Source organism: Schistocerca piceifrons, chromosome 10, assembly GCF_021461385.2.
Source record: "Schistocerca piceifrons isolate TAMUIC-IGC-003096 chromosome 10, iqSchPice1.1, whole genome shotgun sequence".
In the NCBI taxonomy this organism is placed as follows: domain Eukaryota; kingdom Metazoa; phylum Arthropoda; class Insecta; order Orthoptera; family Acrididae; genus Schistocerca; species Schistocerca piceifrons.
In genome coordinates, this window is record NC_060147.1 from 5,904,755 (window position 1) to 5,930,285 (window position 25,531).

At 37.8% G+C, this 25,531-nt stretch overlaps 1 protein-coding gene and 1 long non-coding RNA gene across 3 annotated transcripts; one reads left to right on the plus strand and one right to left on the minus strand.

Moving 5' to 3' along the window:
• Positions 1 to 1,053: 1,053 nt before the first annotated feature.
• LOC124718887 lies at positions 1,054 to 14,567 on the minus strand. The gene is made up of 3 exons (XR_007005930.1): positions 14,479 to 14,567; positions 11,338 to 11,402; positions 1,054 to 1,350 (listed from the first exon to the last, which is right to left on the minus strand). It is a non-coding gene; the product is annotated as an uncharacterized LOC124718887 (long non-coding RNA).
• Positions 14,568 to 15,179: 612 nt separating this feature from the next.
• LOC124718886 (ATP synthase lipid-binding protein, mitochondrial) lies at positions 15,180 to 23,098 on the plus strand. Of its 2 annotated transcripts, none has more exons than XM_047244526.1 (5): positions 15,180 to 15,322; positions 15,624 to 15,696; positions 15,775 to 15,879; positions 16,218 to 16,323; positions 22,444 to 23,098. In XM_047244526.1, exons 1-5 carry the CDS (start codon positions 15,195 to 15,197, stop codon positions 22,605 to 22,607), a joined length of 576 nt encoding a protein of 191 aa, XP_047100482.1. In that variant the 5' UTR covers positions 15,180 to 15,194; the 3' UTR covers positions 22,608 to 23,098. The 2 variants fall into 2 exon arrangements, with proteins under 2 accessions (XP_047100482.1, XP_047100483.1); XM_047244527.1 differs by having other exon boundaries at positions 15,269 to 15,386.
• Positions 23,099 to 25,531: the final 2,433 nt, after the last annotated feature.

Genomic DNA, 25,531 nt, shown 5'->3' on the forward strand with positions numbered 1-25,531 from the left:
TCACTTTCCAATACAACTACTCCTTGATTGCTTTTGTTGCTGATAATAAAAAATCAGTTTCAACTGAACTGTGATACACCCATTCACAATACAAGACACACTCTATTAGTGTCCACTGTTCACTAGCACCTCTGCTCACAGCTTTTGGCTGAGTCTGGACATATCAAACAGAATAGACACAATACATATATACAGTAGTATCTATGAGAATAGACAGCTAACAGTAATTTCAGTGTGGATGCGCTCTACATGTGTACTCTTGCAGGACTCAGCCAAAAGTTGTGAGCAAAGGGGCTAATGGACAGTGGATACTACTGATGTGTGACTAGTTGCAAATTTGTGTCAGGTGGGAAATGCGTCCGGGGCGACGAGGCAGTTAAGGCGACTGCTCGCACAAAGTGGGAAATCCAGGTTCGAGTCCCAGTCTGTCACAAATATTCTCTTGTCACCACTGAATTTATTTGACTGCCCAATTGTGACCAATGTCCTCACTTCTCTGAAAATCTCATTAAAAATTATTTTTGTGTAGACTTTGCCCCCTTGTCCAGGTTTTGAAATGGAGTTATGTACTCTGATCGTAAGACATTCAACAAGCTCCCTTCCTCATATAAAGCAAGAAACTGGGAATCCCCACTAATTGAAAAGAAAATGAAAATTGTACCTCACTACCCATTCTTTCTGTAAAGTCCCTGAATATCTAGAAAATGGTTCTGTTAGTCACATGGCAAGTAGCAATGTTTGTTACAAATTTGTATGATGACAATAATGTAATACAAATAGGACTCAGTATTTACAGATGCAAAACAATTTTCTTTGGAAAATATCATAGTATTCAAGTAAATATTAAGCTACAGAATGGTCCATGAAAAACTGGCTCACCAGTTATGCACGAACTGTTGCCCGCCACAATCAGATACAACAACAAATAGATAAACATGTAATAATTAGACAATAAAAAAATAAAAAATAAGCTAATGCAAAGGACTATATTTAATAATCTGATCTTGTCTTTTACACTACGTAACTTTAGGTGCTGAAAATGACCTCCATGCTGTAAATGCTCTTATGCATGTGCCCTCATATGATAATACACAGTTAATACACAGTTTGCGCCACTCTGCTGCATCAGTTACCAAAATTTCATTATGAATATTGTCCTTCAAGTCTTCCAACATTATTTGGTTATTTGTGTGCATTTCTTCCCTTTAGACTGGCTCCCAGATAAAAGTGACAAGTGGTTAGGTCCAGCAAATTCCGTAGCCATGACGCTTTGCTGACAGTCCTTTCTTCTCCAAATATTTCATGTGTTTGTGAGGTTGGCTCACATGAAATGTGACACGTCACCCCATCCTGTTCAGAGAAAGCATATGGATGTTCATTCTTCAAAGATTCACATACATGCAGCACTTTTTACTGTTGTTTAAAAAAATATGGGACCCATCTGACTTGCTGAAACAGCACACCATACTCCAACTTTTTCACCATGTGGAGGTTGCTCATTAATCGCATAGGGATTGTTTATCAATCAGTGGCCGGTTTTCTGGGAGTTCATTGACCTGCCAGATGGAACCAGGCTTAATCACTCGTGAAATACAGCAGCAGATCCAACATTCCACTCTCAGCTGTTTGACAGCCATGTACAGTAATTGAGATGTTTTGCCCCCTCTTCCTCCTCCAGTTTTTGAACAGGCGTCATCCCTCTGTGGTGTAAAACAAATTAACAAGACCCACACAAAACTTTCATTTGCTGGAACAATTTACGTGTCTGCTTCTTTGGACTCCGGATCATTCGTGCTCTAGTATCGACAATAACGGCAGGTGTACGAACGGCCAGGACTCGATTCTTTTTTGCATTTGCAAGTGATCCTGTAGGACATCACTTTGTTACCAAATCTTTGCTGGTATGGAAATTCAAGCAAACTTCTTTGTAGAAATGTCCCGCATTTCCTTAAATGTGTACGTCTTCACTATTGTAGTCATTTCTCGAAGAGGGTACATCTCGTTCGATATTTATTTCACACAGCTCAAACAAGTCACTAAGGCTTTTGCACTGACAGAGCAAAACACAGTTGCAACAGCTTCAAAACAATAGATCACAATTGGTGGGTGACAACGAGCAGTTTTGTGCTCAGGGCCAGTTTTTTACGTGCCACCCTGAACTAATAGCAGATAAACAGCAGCTATAGAATATACTTGAGGAACATGACAAGTATACGAATGAATAAAGAAAAATAATTTTCGTGTAGACTTGCCTCCTGGTCTTAGGTATAGAGAGGAGTTATATACTCTCATATGTAGATACCCAGCACACTCCTACCTGTGAAAGAATGAATTTGGTAATCCCAACCAGATAAAAGAAAATTAAGACATGCCACATTACTCCTGTTTCTGCAAATTATCTGAGTATATACGTCCAAGGATTGAAAAGTTCTGTTAGCTACACAGCAAGCAGCAGTCCGTTGTCAGGTTGCACGACAAGTAGTGATGAACTACAAACAGGATGCAGTATTTATAGATGTAGGTAAATATTTTCTTTGAAAAATGCCACTGTAATCCAGTAAATACACTGGAATGCAAAACTTAAGGACAAAAGTAATTTTTTCACTACCCGTCACTACCGAGTGACATAGCCCGATAAAAGTTGGACTGTACCTAGAAAGAACTGCTACAGTATAGTACAGAAGGTAAATGAAGGAAATTTTGCAACGAGGAGAACAGTAATGACACTTTCATTCAAAGACAATAATTACACGGGAGTCAACACGATTTATCACAGTCCCCCGGACGTTGCAAAAAGCAGGACGCCGTTCTTAATAGTGTGTGTGGTCACCAGGTCTGGCACAGCACACACTGCAATATGCCACCGCGCTGCCACGAGGTCGGTAAGCAGCAGTTGCGGTAAAGTGTTCCGTTGCTCCACCAGTGCAGTTGACGTCTGTCGGACAGGCACCGGTGCGTGTCGACAAACTGCAATATGTCTCTGCAATGCATCCCATACACGCTCAATCGGGAGGCCAGCTCGTTCACCAAATATCGTCTCATTCTGAGAGTTGCTTCAGCTGCACCATTTGATGTGGTCGGACATTGTCATCCGTAAAAATGAAGTCGGGGCCAAATGCACCTCGAAAAGACACACGTGGGGAAGGAGTACAGTGTCACAGTAGATCTGGAGGTCAATACGCCCACACAACTTTATGCCTCCGAACACTACAATACGTGCACCACCAAAACAGTCACATTCGACAGTGTTCGACTGGCCCCCGTACGGCGAGAGGTGGAAATGTGTAATGCAACTAGGAACACTGTCAGACGTGATCGTTTTGGCGGTCCAGATGCTACGGTGTGGGAAGACGTAATGTCGCACGAGCGTACCAACTTCCAGATCTCTGAACAAGGCACACTCACTGGTCAGTGCTATTGTGACTTCCCCACGTGTGTCTTTTAGGGACGCATTCGACCCCGACTTCGGTTTTAAGGATGACAGTGCATCACCCAATCAAACTGCACAAGTGAAGGAGCTCTCGGAACTAGAGAATATTTTACAAATGCACTGATCTACCCGGTCCCTCGATTTAAATCCCGTCGAGTGTGTGGGAGATGTGTCGAGGAGACATATTAAACCGTGTCCACACCCACTAACAACTGTCAGCTACCCTGGTGGAGTAATGGAATGCCCTGCCACGAGAACTCCTTACCGATCTCGTGGCCGGCATGCGAGTGTAATGCAGAGCACACACTGCCACCAGTGGCGATGACACACTCTGTTAACAACCGTGTCCCATCTTTTTTAATGTCTGGTGGACCGCCATAAATTGTGATTACTTCTGTGTAATTATTGCTCTCGAATAAAAGTGTCATTTTATTGTATATTTCTTTCAGTTACCTCCCGCACTATACTGTAGCAGTTGTTTGGATGTGCAGTCCGAGTTTCATCGAGCTGTATTACTTGACAGTGGCACGTCCTGACTTGTTCCACATCCATAAAGGTTCTCCCTCTTAGTTAATTTCTCCAGAATGCAACAAATGAACTTATGAGAGTGGCTCCACAAATAATAAAATAATATAAATGCAAGTTTGAGACATGCACTTTAAAGGACATCATCCCATTTTGTCATCTTTAATTGTTCCTTGTAATTATAAATGTTCTCGTAATTCAAAATTTTATCACACTGTACTTAACTACAAACAAATGTGGTTAAAATGGAGAAAATGTAAAAAAAGAGATAAAAAGCAATCTGAGATAAAATCTCGCATTCTCCTTCTCAATCTCACCTATGAATCTATTTCTGTGATAGAATTAAAAATACATACTAAATAATCCCAGTTCATACAGTTTTTTTTCTGAATGTTAGTGATTAGATTATCAAGACAAAGAGACTGTCTGCTTTAATTATAATTAACACAATGATGGCCATGTGATCTTACCGTATTAACTACATTGAGTTGTTTAGGTGCTTTTAGTCATATGTTAAATTTGTGTCTCTAAAACTTAATATCCATGCTATGACCATCCCTCAGAATGCAATAACATTTTCTTTAAGTCCTGTGGAAATACTTTGGCATCAGTTTCCTTAATTATTTAGGGCAAATGTCAGGATAACCTCCCATATATGGCTACAGAAGTCTTCCTATCCCAGCCCTCTCAAACTAGACCTGTAAGTAGGTATGTGAATGAGGCTTTTTTTCCTTAAACTGTGACTGCTACATTACAGTGTGTAGAGGGGTCTAAAAAGACTAAAGGAGGAAGATTCCAGCAGAAAAGACCCGGTCCTCCAGGTCAGAGATTGTACACTGGGCCAATAACCCGACTATGAAAAAATTCCAAGGTTATAAATATCTCACGTGTACTTCAGATGAAATATGGACCCCAAAATATGATGATCTTGAGCAGGAAAATGGACATGAGAATGTGAACATGGAATGTACAGTGTTATGTTTAAAACAGAATCCTCCAGAAGACTTAGTGAACAAATATTTACAAGGTAGCAATGGCGGCAATACAGGAACTGGGCACAAGTGTACCAGATATGGATAGATGTGCAGTTGTTAATACAAGAACCTGGAACCCCCGTATGCATGCGAAATGCTTTTCTATCCATACTAACATCCTTTGAAGTCACTAATGGAAGCTTATGTTATCTTACAGTTAGATCCAAATAATTCGACTTGTCGCTAATAAACTGTCACACATCAGCTAATGACAGAGATGACACAGTTAAAAAAAGCTTCTATGAAAACTTGTCAGATTTATGAAACAAAATACCAAAACATGATGTTAAGATAGTAACAGGGGATTTTAATGCAGAAACAGGAACAAATGATGTATTGAAACCTACTATTGGAAACAAAAGTTTACATGAGAAAATGGCACTCAGCTGTTAATTTTGTTACATCAATAGACATTATTAGCATCACTACCTTCCCTTATAAACATGTGTACAAAGAAATTCAAGTGAGAAGAAAACTGCAAATCAAATTGAACATGTTCTTAAAGATCTAAAAACATGACCAAGTTTGATCTGGAAAATGTAAAAGCAGCAGAAGAAATACTAAAATACAAAGTGGTGTTTTAAACCAATTTGAGCTCTTAAGCAACATGGGAGAAACTCACGAAACAATCAACAATGAGTGCTGGAAAAGAATAAAAGAAGTCTTCCTCACAGTCGCAACTACGAACCTGCAGACAATAGAAAAAGACAGGAATAAATGGTTTGACAAAAAATGTCAGGAAGCTGAATATAAGGTTATGAAACTACACAAGACTTGCTACAAGCAAATAAAAATCCTGAAATCAATCCTACAATCTTTGCAAAAGAGTGTCACAACTGTTGGTTTTCTGTTTCCTCTGTTTCAGATGCAGTGCAATAAACGTCCTCAGAGAAGGGATCTGGTGCCAGCTTAGTTGTGATGGATACAGGGTTGGCAGCTTTTCATGTGCTCATGTAATACACTTTTCAGTAGTCTTATATAATGAGTTCATGTGTTTTTATTCTTTCAGAAGTGTTTCATATCTAAGCTTCATGTTCTAGTTATATCACTGTTTTGCTTCTTGTGCACACTGTACTTTTCATCGGTGTTACAAAATGTGTTCATAAGCTTCCATTTTTTCAGAAGTAGTTCATACCAAAATTTCATTTCACAATATACTGTTGATTTACTTCTTGTGCATATTGCAGCTTGAATGTAGACTATACATTTATGATTTTCCTTCCAGTCATGTACTGAGTGTGGGTTTTCCTACGGTTTTCCATTATTTCGCCAAGTTGCCCTGTACTTGTTTAATCTATCCTGTGTTGCTGTTGAGGTGCCCAGTCCAAATACTGGTCTGATGCAGCTCTCCATGCCACTCTACCCTTACTGTATTCATCTCCCTCTACGATTTTTACCCTCCACCCACACTTCCCTCCAATACGAAATTGGTGATCCCTTGTTGTTTCAGAATGTATCCTATCAACCAATCCATTCCTGTAGTCCGGTTGTGCTATGAATTTCTTTTCTCCCCAATTCTATTCAGTACCTCATCATTAGTTGTATGATCTACCCATCTAACCTTCAGCATTCTTCTGTAGCACCACATTTCAAAAGCTTCTTTTCTCTTCTTGTCTAAACTGTTTATCGTCCACATCTTATTTCTGTACATGGCTACACTTCATACAAATACTTTCAGAAAAGACTTCGTAACACTTAAATCTATATCGAATGTTGACAAATTTCTCTTCTATGGAAGTGCTTTTCTTGCCATTGCCAATCTACATTTTATATCCTCTCTACTTCGGCCATCATCAGTTATTTTATTGCCCAAATAGCAAAACTCATCCACTACTTTAAGTGTGTCTTTTCCTAATCTATTCCCTCACCATCACCTGATTTAATTGGACTACATGTCATTATCCTTGTTTTGCTTTTGTTGATGTTTGTCTCAAATACACTTTTCAAGACACTGTCCATTCCATTCAACTCCTCTTCCAAGTCCTCTGCTATTTATTACAGAAGTACAATGTCATCAGCAAACACTAGTTTTTATTTCTTCTCCCTGAACTTTAATAAATTTTTCTTTGACTTCCTTTACTGCTTGCTCAATGTGCAGGTTGAATAACATCAGGGATAGGTTACAACACTGTCTCATTCACTTCTTAATCACTGCTTTCTTTTCACACATCTCGGCTCTCGAAACTACCATCTGGGTTTGTAAGTTGTAAATAGCCATACGCTCCCTGTATTTTATCCATGATACCTTCAGAATTCCAAAGTGAGTATTCCAATCAACATTATCAGATGCTTTCTCTAAGTCTATGCTATAAACCCAGGCTCGCCTTTCCTTAATCTATCTTCTAAGGTAAGTTGTAGCATCAGTACAGTTTTGTGTATGCCCACATGTCTCCAGAATCCAAACTGATCTTTGTCAAGGTCAGCTTCTACCGGTTCCTCCATTCTTCTGTAAAGAACTTTGTGTCAGTATTTTGCAACAATGACTTATTAAACTGATACTTTGGTAAAATTTGCACCTGCTTTCTTTGAAGTGGGAATTACTACATTCTTCTTTAAATCTTAGAGTATTTTGCCTCTATCAAATATCTTACACACGATATGGAAGAGTTTGTCATGGCTGGCTCTCCCAAGGCTGTCAGTGGTTCTGAAAGAAAGTCGTCTGCTCCCAGGGCCTTATTTCGACTTAGGTCTTTCAGTACTCTGTTAAATTCTTCTCACAGTGTCATGTCTCCCATCTCCTCTTCATCTACATCTCTTCCATCTCTATAATACTGCCTGCAAGTTCACCTCCCTTGTATAGACCCTGTATATACTCCTACCACCTTTCAGCTTTGTCTTAGGACTCGCTTTCCATCTGAGCTCTCGGTGTTCATATAGCTGCTCCTCTTTTCTCCAAATGCCTCTTTAATTTTCCTGTAGGCAGTACCTATCTTTCCACTATTGATACATGCTTCCAAAGCCATTCCTGCTTAGCCATTTTGTACTTCCTGTCAGTCTTACTGAGCAAGGTGGCACAGTGGTTACTACACTGGATTCACATTCGGGAGGATGATGATTCAAATCCGCATCCGGCCATCCTGATTTAGATTTTCCACAATTTCCTTAAATCGCTTCATGCAAATCCTGTGACGATTCCTTTGAAATGGCATGGACAACTTTCTTCCCTATCTTTCCCTAATCTGGTGGGACTGATAACCTTGCTGTTTGGTCCCCTAATTCAACAAACCAACCAACCAACCAACCAACCAACCACCCACCCAGCATGTCAATCTCATTTTTTAGACATTTGTGCACCGCTTCTGCTGATTCATTTGCTGCCTTTTTATATTTTCTCATTTCATTTAATTTCAATATCTCCTATGTTATCCAAGTATTTCTAGTAGGTATGGTTTTTTTACCTATTTGTATCCTCAGCTGGCTTCACTATTTCATCTCTCAAAGCTACCCATTCATCTTCTACTGTAATCCTTTCACCTGTTCTAATCAATGGTCCCCTTATGCTTGATCTGAAACTCTCAACCACCTCTGGCTCTTTCAACTTATCCAGGTCCTATAAAAATTGGTTCAAATTGCTCTGAGCGCTATGGGACTTAACATCTGAGGTCATCAGTCCCCTAGAACTTAGAACTACTTAAACATAACTAACCTAAGGACATCACACACATCCGTGCCCGAGGCAGGATTCGAACCTGCAACCGCAGCAGTCGCGCGGTTCCAGACTGAAGTGCCTAGAACCGCTCGGCTACAATGGACGGCCCAGATCCTATCTCCTTAATTTCCTATCTCTCCACAGTTCCTTTAGTTTTAACCTATAATTCATTACCAATAAATTGCGGTCAGAGTCCACATCTGTCCCTGGAAATGTCTTACAATTTAAAATCTGCTTTCAAAATCTTTCTTACCACTATATAATCAATCTGAAATCTTCTGGTGTCTCCAGGTCTCTTCCAAATATACTGCCTTCTTTAATGATTCTTAAACCAAGTGTTAGCAGTGATTAAATTATGCTCTGTGCAAAATTCTACTGGGTGGCTTCCTCTTTCAGTCCTTTTCCCCAGTCCATATTCACCGACAATTTTTCCTTCAATTCCTTTTCCAACTATCGAATTCTAGTCAACCATCACAAATTCTCATCTCCTTTAACTTTCTGAATCATTTCTTTTATCTCATCATACATTTCTTCAATCACTTCATCACCTGCAGATCTAGTTAGCATATTAATTTGTACTATTGCAGTGGGTTGGGCTTCATGTCTATCTTACTTCGTTTATTTTTTTATGTATGTATATATTATATCTGTACTGTAGTAATAAATGGTCGAAGGATGAATAAATAATAAAAACATATAATAATAATAACAACAAATACTTAAATAAATGCTCTGTCACCTCTTCTCATTAATGCAGGATATTTCACTCCTTTTTGCGCCACACTAAGACTTAGTAAAGGACCGTTAAATCATTTCTTCTTCTATTATTATATTTATATAAATACTACTAAATACTGCACTAATAGTTCTACACACAATCATGAAATGAGCCAGTAGTTACAACCTACCTAGAGGATTCGGATCAAGAGAATTATTTGATACAAGTCATCAGCTTTGACCAGCAGCATGTCAATGGCCACTGTGGTGTCACATTTTGCTGTGTTTATTCACAGTTTTGTTGTTTGTTAGTGAAGACACATTGATTTGTGTCTTAGCCTGAGGTCTGGGTCAGGATGTTTGTAAGTTGGTGAAGACAACTATTGGGTAAAAAGAAAAGAAAAACCCGGTTGTGGTGACATGCTGACCTGTAGCTTAGTCAGGTTTTTTAAAAATTGATACTGGTAATATGTTATGGTCTTCATGTCATTTACACTGTTTGTCACGTTTCCTACACCACAGGCCAAAGCCGATGACACATATCGAATGTTCCTCCTTGTCTGAGGCCACAGAGTATCATACAGTAACGAAAAGCGATACACCACCACCTGGTTGCACTTCAGTATATGATTACGGTTTACTGCTTTCACAAGGAATCCACGTTAAGACCTAAAATGCATGACAGTAATGTCTGTTGATTTACTCTTGAGGTGGACAATGGCACATAGATGAATAGGGTGGGACTGGAGCCTGGAGTTGAGACAAGAGGCACAGTCCACGAGACGTCAGTGGGTGGCTTAGTGTGTGCCACAATGAAGAGTGGCACCAAGCTTTACATTGAAGGTATCCGAAAACAGTCCAGGAATCTTTAGCAGGTGTCCACAGCATGTGCAGCTCTGAATAACGAAACTATGTTTTATATTGCAAGTTACCTGAAATGTTTTGGCTTTTTCATGGTTTTCCTGCTATGGCAAATGCCGGGATAGTTCCTTAATACGGCCACGGCAAACCACCTGTCCTACCCCCAAAGGCTACTTACTCTATCCACATAAATTATGTTGTGTATTGTGTGTTATATATTTTGATCTATGGATTTGCACTGAATTAGGGTCAAGGCTCCTGTTTTGGCCACCACCCCACTTATGGTCATTTGGTGTAATTAGTGAATTTTTAAGCTTCTTTTAAATACTTCCCAATCTTACAATAGATTACCATAAACATCATGAAATGTGCCATTCAATTATATATAGAAGCATTTCTTTGTTTAGAGTCATAATTTTGCAAGTTTTTGGTTTTCCCTATTTAAATAAATCATCAGAAGAAACTTAATTGGCTAGGAGGTAAGGATAAGCTTTACAATTTCATTTTCTACAAGTTAAATGTGATACATCTCAAAACCACACCAGTAAACTCCTATTGCCGTTAACAGATCAACATTTAGTCTTTGTTCCCTGTTATGCTTGTGGCTATAAGTAGACACACAAATGTATGTGTGTCCTGTTTTGGCCACTTTCAAAAATTTATACAAAACATCAATAATACACATTTGGTGTGCTTTCTAACAACTCTAATTTTAAGGAGGCTCATTTGCAACATTTCTGGTATTTTTCTGGACCTAATTAATAGTCTCACCTAAACATTGCTCGCACAATAATTCATGAATCCTCGCAACATACTGAAATGAGCAGTACAAATTATGAAAATGTAACATTTTTTAACTCAAGGTTTTTGAACCAAGCAAAAAACAGAAGACATCAGTAGTCTCTCAGCAAAGTTAAAAATGCACTGGAGGCTATTGTCAAGGGATCAGAAGTTGCTACTGCAAGCCAAGTTGGAGAATGGTCCAAGAACATTACAAATCTACTGGACACTGTGGCGCACATTGTGACTCAGGAGGGCGAAAAAACAAAAAATGTTGATGGACTTAGTTCTGGGATATTCCAACATGTAGTACCCAGTTACTACGGAAAATCTCTACGTACCTGTGAAAAAACGTGTTGAAGAGGCAGATTTGTGAAGTTCTAAGGCTGTATTGCAAACCATCAACCTGGAGTGATAGAAAAGCTTTCTTTTAAGGAAGTAGATCTATCTAAAACTCTAAATGATAAGGATATATTAAATGAGCCCAAAAGAGTTTTTAATATAGATAAAACCTTCTTTTTCTGAGTTCTAAAAGTAAATTAATCATAGATTGTTTCTAGGCCAATTATTGCAATACTTTTTGCTAACTGTTTTCCTGTCCCACTCAACTGCTGTAGCTTTTATCCACTTAATACAGGTTTGCTTTCTTATGTGCTTGTACAACAAATAAATTACTTGCTAGCAGATTGGTTCTACAATTACTTGAAGCCCCTGTTTAGTTATAAAATGCAGTGGCCAAAAGTGGGAAAATGACTGGCCATAGTTAGATGTAATTTTCTTTATACTTTTGTTTTAAAACTTCAAACATTTATTCCTATGTAACAGTAATGCACAGACTTCAAAACATTACATATGATTTTTTGAAGTAATTTGTAATTTTTTTTCTGTACTAAACAAAGTCTATCTCGAATTGCCCTTAAGCTGGCCATAAGGGATGCCTTGACCCTAATTTCACAAATCTGATATCACTCAGAGATGATCCTTGAATGAATGACAAACAAAAATTAATAAAGAAATATAATAATAACTTTATTAAAAACAATTTGTATTATATTGCAAGCTGGTTGAAAGTGTATATTGAAAGGATGGGCAAATGGGAAAAAGAGGTGGTGTATTTGTCGGAGTAGAAAAGTAACTCAAATCCATCATCATCATCATCATCATCATCATCGAGATTGCCTTCCAGTAAGCCGGGTAGGAACTTTGTGAACAATATGCCTCCATTGGTTTCTGTCCTGGTATGGCTTTTCCCTCTCCACTACATCCCACGTTACTTCTCTCCTCGTGGGATCTTCCTTAACCTGGTCTGTTCATCTCTTTCTAGGCAACTCAATTGGTCTTCTTCCTGGTATCTCCATCTCCAAATACTGGCATGGAGTTCAAGTTGGGTGCATTCGCTTCATATGACCGAACCACTTCAATCTAAAAGCACTCAATCCTCTCCTCTGTAGTCACCTGCAGGTCTCTCCTAGCTTATTGTAGAGCTGACCTTAGGAACATTTCACATGCTTGTATTTGACTCTCTTCTCAAATCCACTGAGATAGAAATTGAACCTGTCTGTGAGACAGTTTGGGCAAGACTCAATATCAGGGGTGGGCATAAAATGTTAATTGGATCGTTCTATCGCCCACCAAACTCACCTCCTGATGTAACCAAAAACTTCAGAGAAAATTTCATTTCACTTGCACGTTAAGTTCCCCAATCATACTGCAATCATCAGTGGAGGCTTTAATCATCCAACACTTTACTGGGAAAATTACAGTTTTGTTAGTGGTGGGAGAGATAACACATCCTGTGACATTTTATTAAATGCCTTCTCTGAAAACTACCTACAACAGATAGTTAGGAACCTCACTCATGATGGAATTATACTGGATGTAACGATAACCAATAGACCTGACCTCTTCCAAGATGTCCACAACAAAACTATAACTATAAAGCAGTTGTGAATACAATAATTACCAAAGTACAAAGGGCAACTGAAACAAGCAGAAAGATATATATGTTCAGTAAACTAGGTAAAATACAAGTAGTGTCATGTCTCAATGAGAAACTTTAAACTTTCAGCACATGACAGGAGTACGTAGAGGAACTGTGGCTCAAGTTTAAAATAATAGTTGATGATGCACTGAATTGATATGTACCCAAGAGAACAGTTCGCGGCGGGAGGGACCCTTCGTGGTAGACAGTCACTATAACCAAACTTCTAAATAACAGAGATTACTACGAAATAGGTGTAAACGTGTAGGGCTGTAGATAGAGAGGTGCTGAATGAAACATATTTGGCTGTCAAGGGAGCAATGCACGATGCCATCAATTACTACCACAGAATATTGTCAAGTGATATTTTACAGAACTCGAAAAAAATTCTGGTTATTTGTAAGGACTGTTAATGGCATCAAAGTTATTTTCCAGTCCCTAGCAAATGAGAAAGGAACTGAAATTTATGCTCGTACAGCAAATGCTGAATAGCTTAACCCTGTTTTCAAATGTTTCTTTACAAAGGAAAACCAAGGAGAATTGTCAGAATTTAATCCTCACAGCACTGAAAAGAAGAATGAAATAAGTATTAGTGTCGTTGGTGTTGAGAAACAGCTTAAATCGTTAAAACTGAACAAAGCTCCATGGTCTGATGGAATTTGTATGAGATCCTATACTGAATTTATGGGAGCCCCTCTTCTGACTATAATCTATCTCAGATCCCTTGACTAAAAAACTGTGCTCAGTTCTTGGAAAGAGGTATATGTCACACCTGTCTACAAGAAGTGAGTTAGAAGTGATCCATAAAACTACCATCAAATATCCTTGACATCAATTTGTAATAGAATCTTGGAACATATTCTGTGCCCAAACATATTGAGGTATCTTGAAAAGAATTACCACCTCAATACCAGCCAGCATGGATTTCAAAAACATCAATCTTGTGAAACCTAACTCACACGACAAATTGAAAACTTTGGATCAAGCCAATACAGTAGATGCAGTATTTCTTTATTTCCAAAAATCTTTTGACTCAGTACAAGTACGTTTACTGTCAAAAATACCATCAAATTGTGTATCAAGTGAAATTTGTGAGTAGAATGAGGGCTTTTTGGTTGGGAACATTTAGCACGTTACCTCAGATGTATCATCATCAGATGTAGAACAAACAGATGTGCACCAAGGATGTCTTTTAGGACCCTTACAGTTCATGTTGTATAGTAAAGACCTTGCAGACGTAAGTACGACACACAAATACATAAATAAGAATCAAGTCAAAATGATTACAGACTGTGACGCCTCTATTTGGAATAATGTGACGAACTATCCAACACTATCGGTCCCAGCGGCTGAGGAGAAAATATGAGAAGATGGAATGTCAACGTGGCAGGGCACCGGGAAGCTGAACACATTCTGCTTACAGACTCTAGCCGTAGCGGATTCCTTATTCTAAAGCATTTTTGTTTTATCTAAACCACAATAAGCAAGTTGAACATAATACCCAAAAATCTGAAGCGATTCAAGGACGAACCGATACACTATCGGTACGACTGAAAAGAGAACACTTCTTTCAAAGTTTTACATTCTCTGCATGTATTACCTTAATGGTTTAGCACTTCTGTGCAAGTGGTTCGAAAATATGTATGAGCTAGTATGTTTCAAGAGATAGGTGCAAGATGAAAGTTTTATTCCATTATAAGCGCGATGTATACACTAATTTGTAACCTAACATCCGCTCTTGAAACCTATTGCAACTTGTTTGTTTAATTTGCGGAATCTCTCTATTTACAACGTAACTCTTTCAAATGCCGGGGATACAGACGACAAATAGGTTCATAACTGACGTAACGCGATTTTTGGTGTATTCATGAACGAAACCTGGATGGCGTTGTCATAAAACTAATCGATCTTTGAACATTATATTTGCAATTTCAAGCACGCTACGCTACTACATGCAATTTACGAGAACGAGACACATGTGTAGATGAGCTGCACGCAGAACGCTGAATTAAACAAAGTGAATCAAATTCATTTCGTTGCACTTCTTTTTTAACAAATCTCGATGATAAATATATTTACACAAATATTCACGAAAAGAGCGAGATATTTTCTCTTATGTACTGTTTAAACCTTTCTAATTCATTATATTATTGCACTAAAATTGCTAATATGATTACAAATTCGCCGGAAGACGTGTTGAGGTCGATAAATTTAGTGATGGAAAAGGTGGAGCCACAACGGAAACGACGTAGTGCTCCATATAGAAGGAGCGCCATTCCGTTTCCCATCGGCCATTCGGGTTTTAGAAGCAACCAAGGTCGGTTCCTCCTTCACTCTGCGCGCTGGTAAGTTGTGAGGTCGGTAGTAAGTCGGGAAGGAAATAGGAAGGAATTAGCTGGTTTGCAGTAGGTATGTAGTTGTTAAATGTGACAGAGAATTTGGTAAAACTCTTTACATAGTGTAGATAAGAAAACTAGATTGTGTAGCGATATATAATCATCACCAGACCTTCGATTTAAGTCTCGCCATTTTCCTTGGCCGGTGTGTTAAGTTATTTGCTGCTGTTTGTCTACATGTTCCACTTTTAAGAGTTCATGTTAATGGTTTTGTCAAGATTCTACTGGTAATTTTTTTTTCCCCTTACAGGTTTTGGCCAACACCACCAATTTCAAAAATGTTCGCTTGTGCACGACTGATCGCTCCTGCTGCCAGGACTGCTGTAAGTTATTAGCGTAAAAAAGTTATGTAATACTGCAGACGTTTTAACATAATCACTAATACATTTTTACTATTTTAGCTTGTGAGCGGAGCACGATCCTACATCCGACCTATCAGCAGCATAGCTGTTAACAGCCATAGCCCCTTATTGCAGAATGCACCGGCGTCACCATCGATTAGCCTGGTAAGAAATTATAGTTGTCTGTGTTATTGTTCAGGAGGTCTGTTAATGCTTAGATATGGAACCGTTGGCAAGAATGATAAAAACGGGTAGTTACCAAAGTTCGTGTGGGGATCTACCTTTTTTTCAGTTTCTTTGGTGAATATAAAGACGGCTCTGAATTATTTTAGCAGTAATGGCGTACATTTAATTTTTTTGTTCGCTACACACGATTTACAAGCACACTAATTCTCTTTTAAATTCAGAAACGTGGTTTCGAAATTAGGAGGATCATGTTCTGTTAACTAGAATGTTGCTATTGTGATAATTATACAGACCATTTCATATATTTTATTCCTCAGCTCCCAGCAGTGCGAAACTTCCAGACCACAACTGCAACGAGAGACATTGACTCTGCTGCAAAGTTCATTGGGGCAGGAGCTGCCACTGTAGGTGTTGCAGGTTCAGGTAAGTTTACTTTAATTTATAATACCTTCTTTAAGCTTCTTGTATATTGAGATGGAGCTGCTCCCAGCTTTTCACACACTTCAGTAAATCGCAGTTTGTCGGAGGTACAATCTTCAACCATAAGTGGTTTCCGGTTTTTAAGAGTGAAGCAAACATATATTTGTTGTAGTTCCTCAATATAATCTTGGGCTGTCAAAGATGAGGAAAATATTGTAAGCTGTGAAGAAAGTGTCTTGAAAATGTTGCTCAGTTGTTTCGTGTAAAAAGATTTTGAACTTTCCAACAGGAGCTGTTAGCTATTGTCAGATTTGTGCAAATCTTAAATTTATTAAAGCCTGTCATGCAATCTTGTAAAGACACTTGTTCTAACTAATCACTTTTCATGCCCTGTGATGAATGAAGTAAAGCTGAGAAAGCCAGTGGTAAGCTCACATCAGGGGTCTACATGCAGAGTACATTGTTACTCACCTGCCCCGGGAAGGTCTGAGAAAGGGCCGATAATACTCTTGAAGGGTGAACCTATAATGGGGTGCAGGAGAACAGAAATGGTTGGAGGGCAGTAGCTTAATTGGCCTGGGACACTTTACAGTGGAGGCTACAGCTGCTGTCCTTTTGGAAACTCCTGTGGCCAGCATTTTTAGTGCAATTTGTGAGGTGATACTCATCACAACTCAATTCAGACTACTCTGCCACTGGCATATTCTCGCTACTTCTGAGGGCCCAAAAATTGCTGTCAGTTTCGGTTTTTTAAAATCTCATTCAAGGTTTCAAATATTTTCTCTATAAAACGTTTAAATATAGTCAACATTTCATTCCCATTTGGACTCTTAAGGCAATGTAGCCCAGGATGTGATGAATGTGTGGGAGAGTAACATTCTACTTGGGAATTTTACTGTTGACTTTGAGTAAGTTTTTAGTGTATGCTCTCAAATTTTCTATGGTTGATGTAAGATGAAAACAGCTTTTGTGAATGTACAGTGCAGTTTCTTTTTTAACTGTTTGTATACTTGGGCAGACATCTGGTTACACTTCAAATCTTTCTGTTGAGACAAACTATTTTGTATTAATTTAGGTCATTCACCTAATATTCATTCTTGAGCTGGATCTTGACCTACTCCACAGATTAGTCTCATTAGAATTGAAATTAGGAAGGCATCACTAATACAAACTGCTTGATTGATCGCTTTTGTTCTGAAAGGTCTTACTAGTTGTTATTAATGTCTTGTAGTTGTAGATACTGGTCTATTAGTTTAGAAAATGTAGTACAAAATACACTGATGTAAAGGTTGGTATTGTCTGCCTTTTTAGATAAATGTACATAGTCCACAAGCTACTGTATAGTGCATAGTGGAGGGTCCCCAATACCACTACTTATTTCCTTTATTGTCCCACCTGCAATAGTGAGGAAAAAACTTTGTGCCTTTATATTAGCCCCAATTTCTCATTTCTTCAAGGTTCTTACGTGCATTGTATGTTGGTAACAGTGCAATCCTTTGGCATGCAGCTTCAAATGCTGGTTCTCGAAATTTTCGCAATAGTGTTTCTCGAAAATGTCGCCTTTCCAACAGGGATTCCCAAAGCACCTGTAACACTAAAGTGTTGTTTGAACCTACTGGTAACAAATCTATCCAGAAGTTGTGATGTGGGAATCTCCCCCCCCCCCCCCCCCCCCCTCGAAATTGCCCCAACGCACAATGTTGCTGCCAACACCTAGGTGTTGTGCATAATGAGATTGCTTTATATTATGCAAAGTGTTAATGTAGAGCCTGCAAAAAATTGATACACATATTAAGGGAAAAGCTACTTATACCTAATACCATTAGGTGAAACATTTGGTTAAGTGTTTGAAGTTGCAAAGTGCAAATGGTATGTTACCTAAATTGGAAATGTGTAGATCAGTGAAGTGCTTGGATGCAGATCAAAATGGCTGATTTCATCCCTGCACAGTCCTCAGATTTCAAGAGTGACTTCACCTCTTGTAGTGTTTAATAATGTACAAATAATACAAAGTTGCACCTTGGTTTGGAGTCCCTGTTAATCTATTAGCCCCATAGTCCCATTATAGCCAGCTGGGTCAGTCAGTTCAAAGATCAGGAGGCAGCAAAGGCACACTGCTTAAATAGGACCATGCTAAAGAAGCACTTTAGGCCTTATTCCAACCTTTGCATTAATATGTGATTGTTAACCATCAAAAAGTTGTCAGGTATGGAAACTAATCAATCCAATCAGAAAGATTGATATAAATCGAGAAAAATGATCCTAGTTCTACCTACAGGAGTTTTCATTAGATTTATTAACCCAATAATTGGCATTGCAACCATCAAAATAATTGACTGAGAAAAAGATCGCCATTTATTTGGTAAGGAGATAAGAATGTAGCTTAAAGTTCTGGGGATAATTGTTAACCATAGTCACGTGCTCTGCCATGTAAGGCATGAATTGACATTTTACAAATATTAAATAAAATATTAATTTGCAGGTGTTGAAAAATAACTCTAGAGCTTCCTTGTGACAAGTGTAAATGTCAAAAATGGTTTTCAACTATTTAAAGGACTGTTCAGAGGTTCGTAAATTGTTTAATCATTGCGACTTTCATTTTCTTAAGATGTATTTTTGGTGTAGAGTTAACCTGATTTCCAACAACAAACTTTGAGTGGTTGCCATGGGGCCAAAAAATCCATTGTGTGCTAAAACAGTGCATATTGTAAGGGCTATGAGAACTTGCTCAGTATTTTGAAACACATCTCCACTGAAAAAAGTTCAGTTTTTAAGGTATTTCCTTTTAGAGCCTGTGTTTATGGGATAAATCTTAATTTTGGTCTGCACCACTGCCTCTGAAAGTTCAGAGTTGGTTCACTCTGAGTTTTCAGCACTCTTCCATATCTTTAACTTGTCCACAAAACTTGAGATGAAATGTGACATAGCTTGATTTCTGGATTGCCAGTGCAATAATATGGCATTGTCTTGAGAGATGGTCTTTCACTTATTAATTTGGGTGCTTTGTCTAGTTGCCATCTCTCTCTCTCTCTCTCTCTCTCTCTCTCTCTCTCTCTCTCTCTCTCTCTCTCTCTCTCTCCTCCCCCCCCTCCCCTATATCTCGATGTTTTTGCAGAGAAATTACTGAACAGCATAGACTATAATTCTTGGTTGCATGTAAATTTTCTCCTGCAGAAAGAAAATAATACAAAGCATGGGTGTGGAAGAATACAGATGCAAACTAAAAGTACTTAATGCATATTTGAAACTTATTTCTGTATTCTGTAGATCTGTAAAATGTATTGTTGCAGTATTGCCTTGGGTGCACATTTATTCCCTCCAGAGTATTAAATGACAACCCATTGCACGAATCAAATGTGCACATGTCAGTTGAGCAGTATATGCATGCAATAATATAAAAGAGCAAAGATATTATACATTGAGTTCAAAGTACAGGTGAACTAATAGTTTTATATTAAAGGTTGAGATGGAGCAAAGTTAGAACATGTTTAGAGTTGCAAAATAGTGCATAGTGGAAATCAGTGTAATTTTGAGAGAATGGACATGGGGGGGGGGGGCTGTAAGCTAGGTTATTTAATAAATTTCTTTAATCATAGTGTTCTGAAGTAACTTGATGTCCAGTTATCAAATCACTGCTTTGATAAGGGGAAGTAGTTGGCAGTGTCAGGTTTCTTAGCTTTCCATATGGTTTAGTGCATTGATTTGTAACTAGATTTAATTCTAAAGTAACTTAAAAATTTGAAGGTGTTATTGCCTTTAACATTGAAATGAACTTGCATGGAAAATTCGTGTTTGTAGTAAGTGTAAAAAAAATATCTCGGTGATTTGGCAGCTATAGTCTTCTAAAATTCTGTATCAAAATTACATAACCTCTGAACTGCAGATATGATGAACTTTTTGTGGATTCCCCCGCACTTTTGATAAGTGAGAATACCACATCTGATCTGTGTTAGTAAGAGGTTACTGAGAGTGACAATTTGAATTATTTCCCATCACTGTTCTGAGCACAAGAGATGGGAAAATATTATGTAGGTCATTACTTAAGGGTGGATATTATGTCCTGTGAGACTAATATTGGAACCAGTTGAAGGAAGTGGCAAGTGGAATTCAGAATTGATAGTTGTTAGCTTTTTGTGAATTGGGTGTTAATGTAGTGTTCAACTGCAACTGTAAATAACTTGCAGCGTGCTTGTTAATGTAAGAGCATTGGTTTGCTATAGAATTGTGAATTGTTGAAATATTACCTGTACTTTATAACTCCTATACCATAGATGAATTCTTGAATAGGAATAAATATGTACTATAGGCCTTTTGTGCCATTGAAGGGAATGGGGTAAATAACAGAAATACGTATCTTTTAACTATGTATATTTTCATATGTGCATTTCTTGTACACTTGACACATTCCACATAACAGCTACCGTACCGTGCAATTGATCAATGGAACACGCAGCCAACTAACTTAATATACTAACAGCTATCTTTGTGTTGTATCTGGACACCACATGTCTTGACGGCCAGTCTGTTTGTTTTCTCTCTCTCTCTCTCTCTCTCTCTCTCTCTCTCTCTCTCTCTCTCTCTCTCTCTCTCTCTCTCTTTGTTTCTCCTCCAGTAATAAAGTATTTAAATAACATAATTAACAATAGTTATGTGTAACTTTAGCTTGTTGTAAGTCACTAATAATGCTGGTGGTTTTTTCAGGTGTTGGTATTGGAGTTGTTTTTGGTAGTTTAATCTTGGGATATGCTAGAAATCCTACATTGAAGCAGCAGTTATTTTCATATGCAACCCTTGGTTTTGCACTTGCTGAAGCCATGGGATTATTCTGTCTCATGATAGCATTTATATTGTTATATGCCTTCTGAAAGCTAATGAATAATTTCAACTAGCTTTGACTGTCTTTAGTGTTCCTCTTCAAAAAGACTGATGAACTGTGATATTAACAATTAAAACCTTAAGACTTACTAATGTGTAATACTTATTACTAATGATTTTTGTAATAAAAATGCCCAGTTTGGGAAGTAAAGCACTTTTGTTTTACCATACAAGAATATGTAGTTTGGCCAGTATGTGTTCCTTTCAGATTTTGTGAGAATGTTCCAATTTCTAAATTGGCTAAAAGGTTTGTATCAGTACTCTGAAGAATAATGAACTGTAGATTGACATGTTCATGCCAAACTGCTTCATTGAATGTAATCAAAGCACCATGAAATGTGGCTTCCCAAACTTTGGTGGATGGCCAAAAAGTGATGTTAGCATTATCATCACATACCACATACTGATGTTTGTCAAACAGTGGCATTGTGTAGCTAGTGGGGGAAAATGTTACTCAAATAGTAACAAATTGAAATCTGGTAAAACATTTCAGAATTAGGTTAAAAATATGATTTTCTAGGAAATAGTTTTATTGAAATACATACATTACATTTTGTCATATGGCAAAAAGTTTAAAATACTATCTTAAAATAAACTTCAAAGGCAAGTGAAAGTTTCTATAATATTAGTAGAGTGAAACATCTTAAACACTTTCACGTGTTCACTGTAAACATCACTTGTAAATGCTACACATTTTCCTACTTTACATTAGTGCAAGACTGCAAATCTAGAGTTCATTTTGAGAATTTCACTGTGGGAGCAATGATTATTAAGACAAGAAATACAAAGTTACCAAATGGTCAACATTATGAGCACCTTAATTATTGCCTGGGAAAATATTGTAGATAACATGGAAAATGCACTTCGTGGATGCAACGAAAAATGCGAGTTACAATCACCTTTTGTGTTGAAAAGAACTTCACTCCTACGGTTCATCAATGAAAATTCCACAATTCAAATAATTGGTATTGGCATGTGCAACAAACGAAATTGGTTACCTGGACTGTCTGCCACTTGATGCTGTAGGAAAAGCCATAATTAACCCATTAAAATCTTGTATTTGTATGCATGTATATCATCTATTTTGGCATTTTTACTCATTTATAAATGTTGTATTAAGTTGAGGACAAACTCCATATGCTAAGAAGCCTTCACTTGAAATATATTAAATCCCTGTACAGTACTGTTTGCAGCTTCTTGATAACTTGCTGTGCTAATAAGTGAATGGAAATTCTTTCCTTGTTTCAGGTGCTGGAATTGGAACAGTATTCGGCTCCCTCATCATCGGTTATGCAAGAAATCCATCACTTAAGCAGCAGCTTTTCTCCTATGCCATCCTGGGGTTTGCCCTGTCTGAGGCCATGGGGCTATTCTGTTTGATGATGGCCTTCTTGTTGTTGTTCGCATTTTAAGTGCATTTTAGTTCACACCTGCTCACTGCCGATGGGGGTATGCCCTTTAAAGGGAGGGAGAGGGGATGAGAACCTAGTGGACAGAGGCATTCATTGGGGAAAGGTGTGACAAGGAGCAATGTCCCTCCCTGACAGTGTAAGAGGGCTCTTCAAAAAACTGGACAGTTGTACCACCTTTCGGGGCATTGTGTAAACATTGTCTACTTTTCTCCGTTGTCTGCTCTCAACATAGCAAAACTTGAGCTGCCTGCTGTGTGTGTGTAAAATGCTGCAGAAAGTAGGAGTGACTGAAACTTGTATAGTAAGCTACAAAGATTGTATTTCATTTTGAGTATGATTAATTCAGAGTATTTCTGTTAAAAAATAAAACCCCGTGAATTGTTATAGAAATTTGTCATATTTATTTCTTGCACTTTGTAGCACCTTAATTGAATGAATGGTGTAAACTGTACAGCATAAATGGAAGTAAAGTGGAAAGGAAATGTTTCTTACTTGTGGGTAGCTGATTGTATATATGTTGCATCCTCTTCAAACCTTACTTGTTAATCCTATTTACCATGTGTAAGATTGTAGAAGTAAACAGTTGTACGTATTTTTTTTCCTACAATTGGCAGGCATATATGGTTGTTCTGTTGGAACAAAATAATGTAATATGGTTAAGTGAAAAATACACTGTTATGTTTGTTTATGGTTTGTTTCATCTATATGGGCTGCACTGGTCTTTGCAATTCCTTTACTCCTCAGTCTTTTCACACATGGGATTCACACTTGAGATCTGGGGCAAGATAACTGCTACAGTGGAGCAGGAGGCAAATTCCGTAATTTCAGTATATGTAAGAGGTAAATGTGATCTGGAAATTTTGAACAAAGCAGTGAGATTCACAGAAATGGCAAATCTTTGCAAGTTTATTTTCTTAGTGCACTACAAAAAATGTGTATCTGATACTTTAAATTTAAAGTCAACTTTGCACAAAACTAGGTTGCACACAACAGCAGTTGCCAGAACTGTGTGGCAAGCAATTTGTGGGTTAACACTTTAAACTTTTATGACATTGGTTGGATGAGTATTGTGGTTAGATGTATACATAGTGTGAACAAATGTAGAGAATGAGGAAATAGTTGGCTTTGCCGGGATCTATGCTATTTGTAAGAGTTTTGGGTTTTTTGTATTTATTGCACAAATGATTCTGTCTCATGTGATTTGAACTTTGACAGTATCGGAGTTGCAGAGCAAATCAGGAATAAATACACAAATGAATTAAGATGTATACCAGCAAAATGTGACTGTGAAACAGTCAACACAGAGTAAAATCCTGTGGTTTGTTGGCTAATCCTTTTAGGAAAATAGTTGAAAGTAATATGAAAAGCTGAAGGCTTTATTTAAAATGTCGCAGCAGTGCTTCCTAGTAAAAATTGTTGTACAGATTATCACTTTTCGCACATTTCATTTTCCACACAACTACAGCAATTGAGACGGAAGTATACACTGGAGGTGCTATGTCTACAGAGACATATTGTGTGCAATCCAGAATCATTGTGTAAAATTTAAGTGTTAAAATATGCCTGGTCAAGGTGTAATCAACTACCTCTTGAGTACAATAGTATAAATGTAAATTGAAGAAATTGACCATACTTTACTGGTCAACTTTTTATGTTTCCCACTCAATTGTATATGGGAGGGGAATGTAATTAAACATTCCTTTAGGAAAAAAAGTTGGAATAAGCAAAACGAATGTCCTGCTGAGCAACATGGAGACAAGTCAGCCAATGGACATTCGATAAACAAGCAACTGTACAGGTAGTTAAGCACAATATTATTACACCTGGGTGGCTTGGGATAGGTTGTGGTACATCATGACTTCTGGAAAGTGATTCTCATAACCAAAACTTCTGTGTAGGAATAAAATTATCATTTGACTGACCCTCAAAATACTTGCTTACTGAAACCTCTTTACTGTTAGAAAATTGTTCTGCTTATGGCAGTAACCAATGGAAATCAGATTATCTTGGTTGTTTAAACACAGTGCAGTTGGGAAATGATGTTCTTTTTTTAAGCAAAAAACCTGTATCAATAGAGCTGTAAACTGTTTTCATGTAAAATGTGGCACAAGATCATTACCCACTAAAGTAACTCCTCTTAGTCAATGCATTCACTATTAAGTATATAGTCCTGTGGATACAATAGTTCAAAATTTTGGCCATCCCACAGATTGGAGAAATTATTTAATGGTGGATCAGGGCACATTTCTCTGGAACTGCTTATAACAGGTGGTTGGAGACACTGTTAGTGAGCTCTTGTAGAGAATGTAGTGTCAGTATATGTAATAACATTGTTGCAGCTCCGTCATCACAAAAGTGGCTAAATTATTTCTCTTGTATAAGAGATATCTAAAACAAGTTGTTTCCTTTCAAGTGAATAGCAGATCGAGGCTAGCAAAAATATCCCATGTACAGTGCCAAGTTGCTTCATAGACAACGTCAGGTACCAATTAAAACATAATGGTATGTGATTGTCTATCAGAATTGCAATGTACGGTGTGTTTGTCTACCACAGCTGCAATTTATGAAACTATAAATGGGGAGGAACATTGCAAAACCTCTGTGTAAGGACCCTCCCAAACTAAGAAATGTTAAATTGTAAATAGAGTCTGTCAGCAGCATTAAACGTGTATTAAAACTAAAATATGATTGCTAAGAAACTGAAACAGACAAATTACATTTCCTTAGCAAAGGGAGTAATAATGTCACATGTATTTGAGCTACCACTGGGAATATAGGTGATGGATATATCTGCTAGTGGGGTTAAATAATTGTTGGAACCTCAGAAAATCCATGGTGCAACAGAAATACGTCAGTTCTTACATAGGAGTAGCATAATTGCCATGGTATGCTATCAATCCCTCAAACCTCATTTTTCTCAGTGG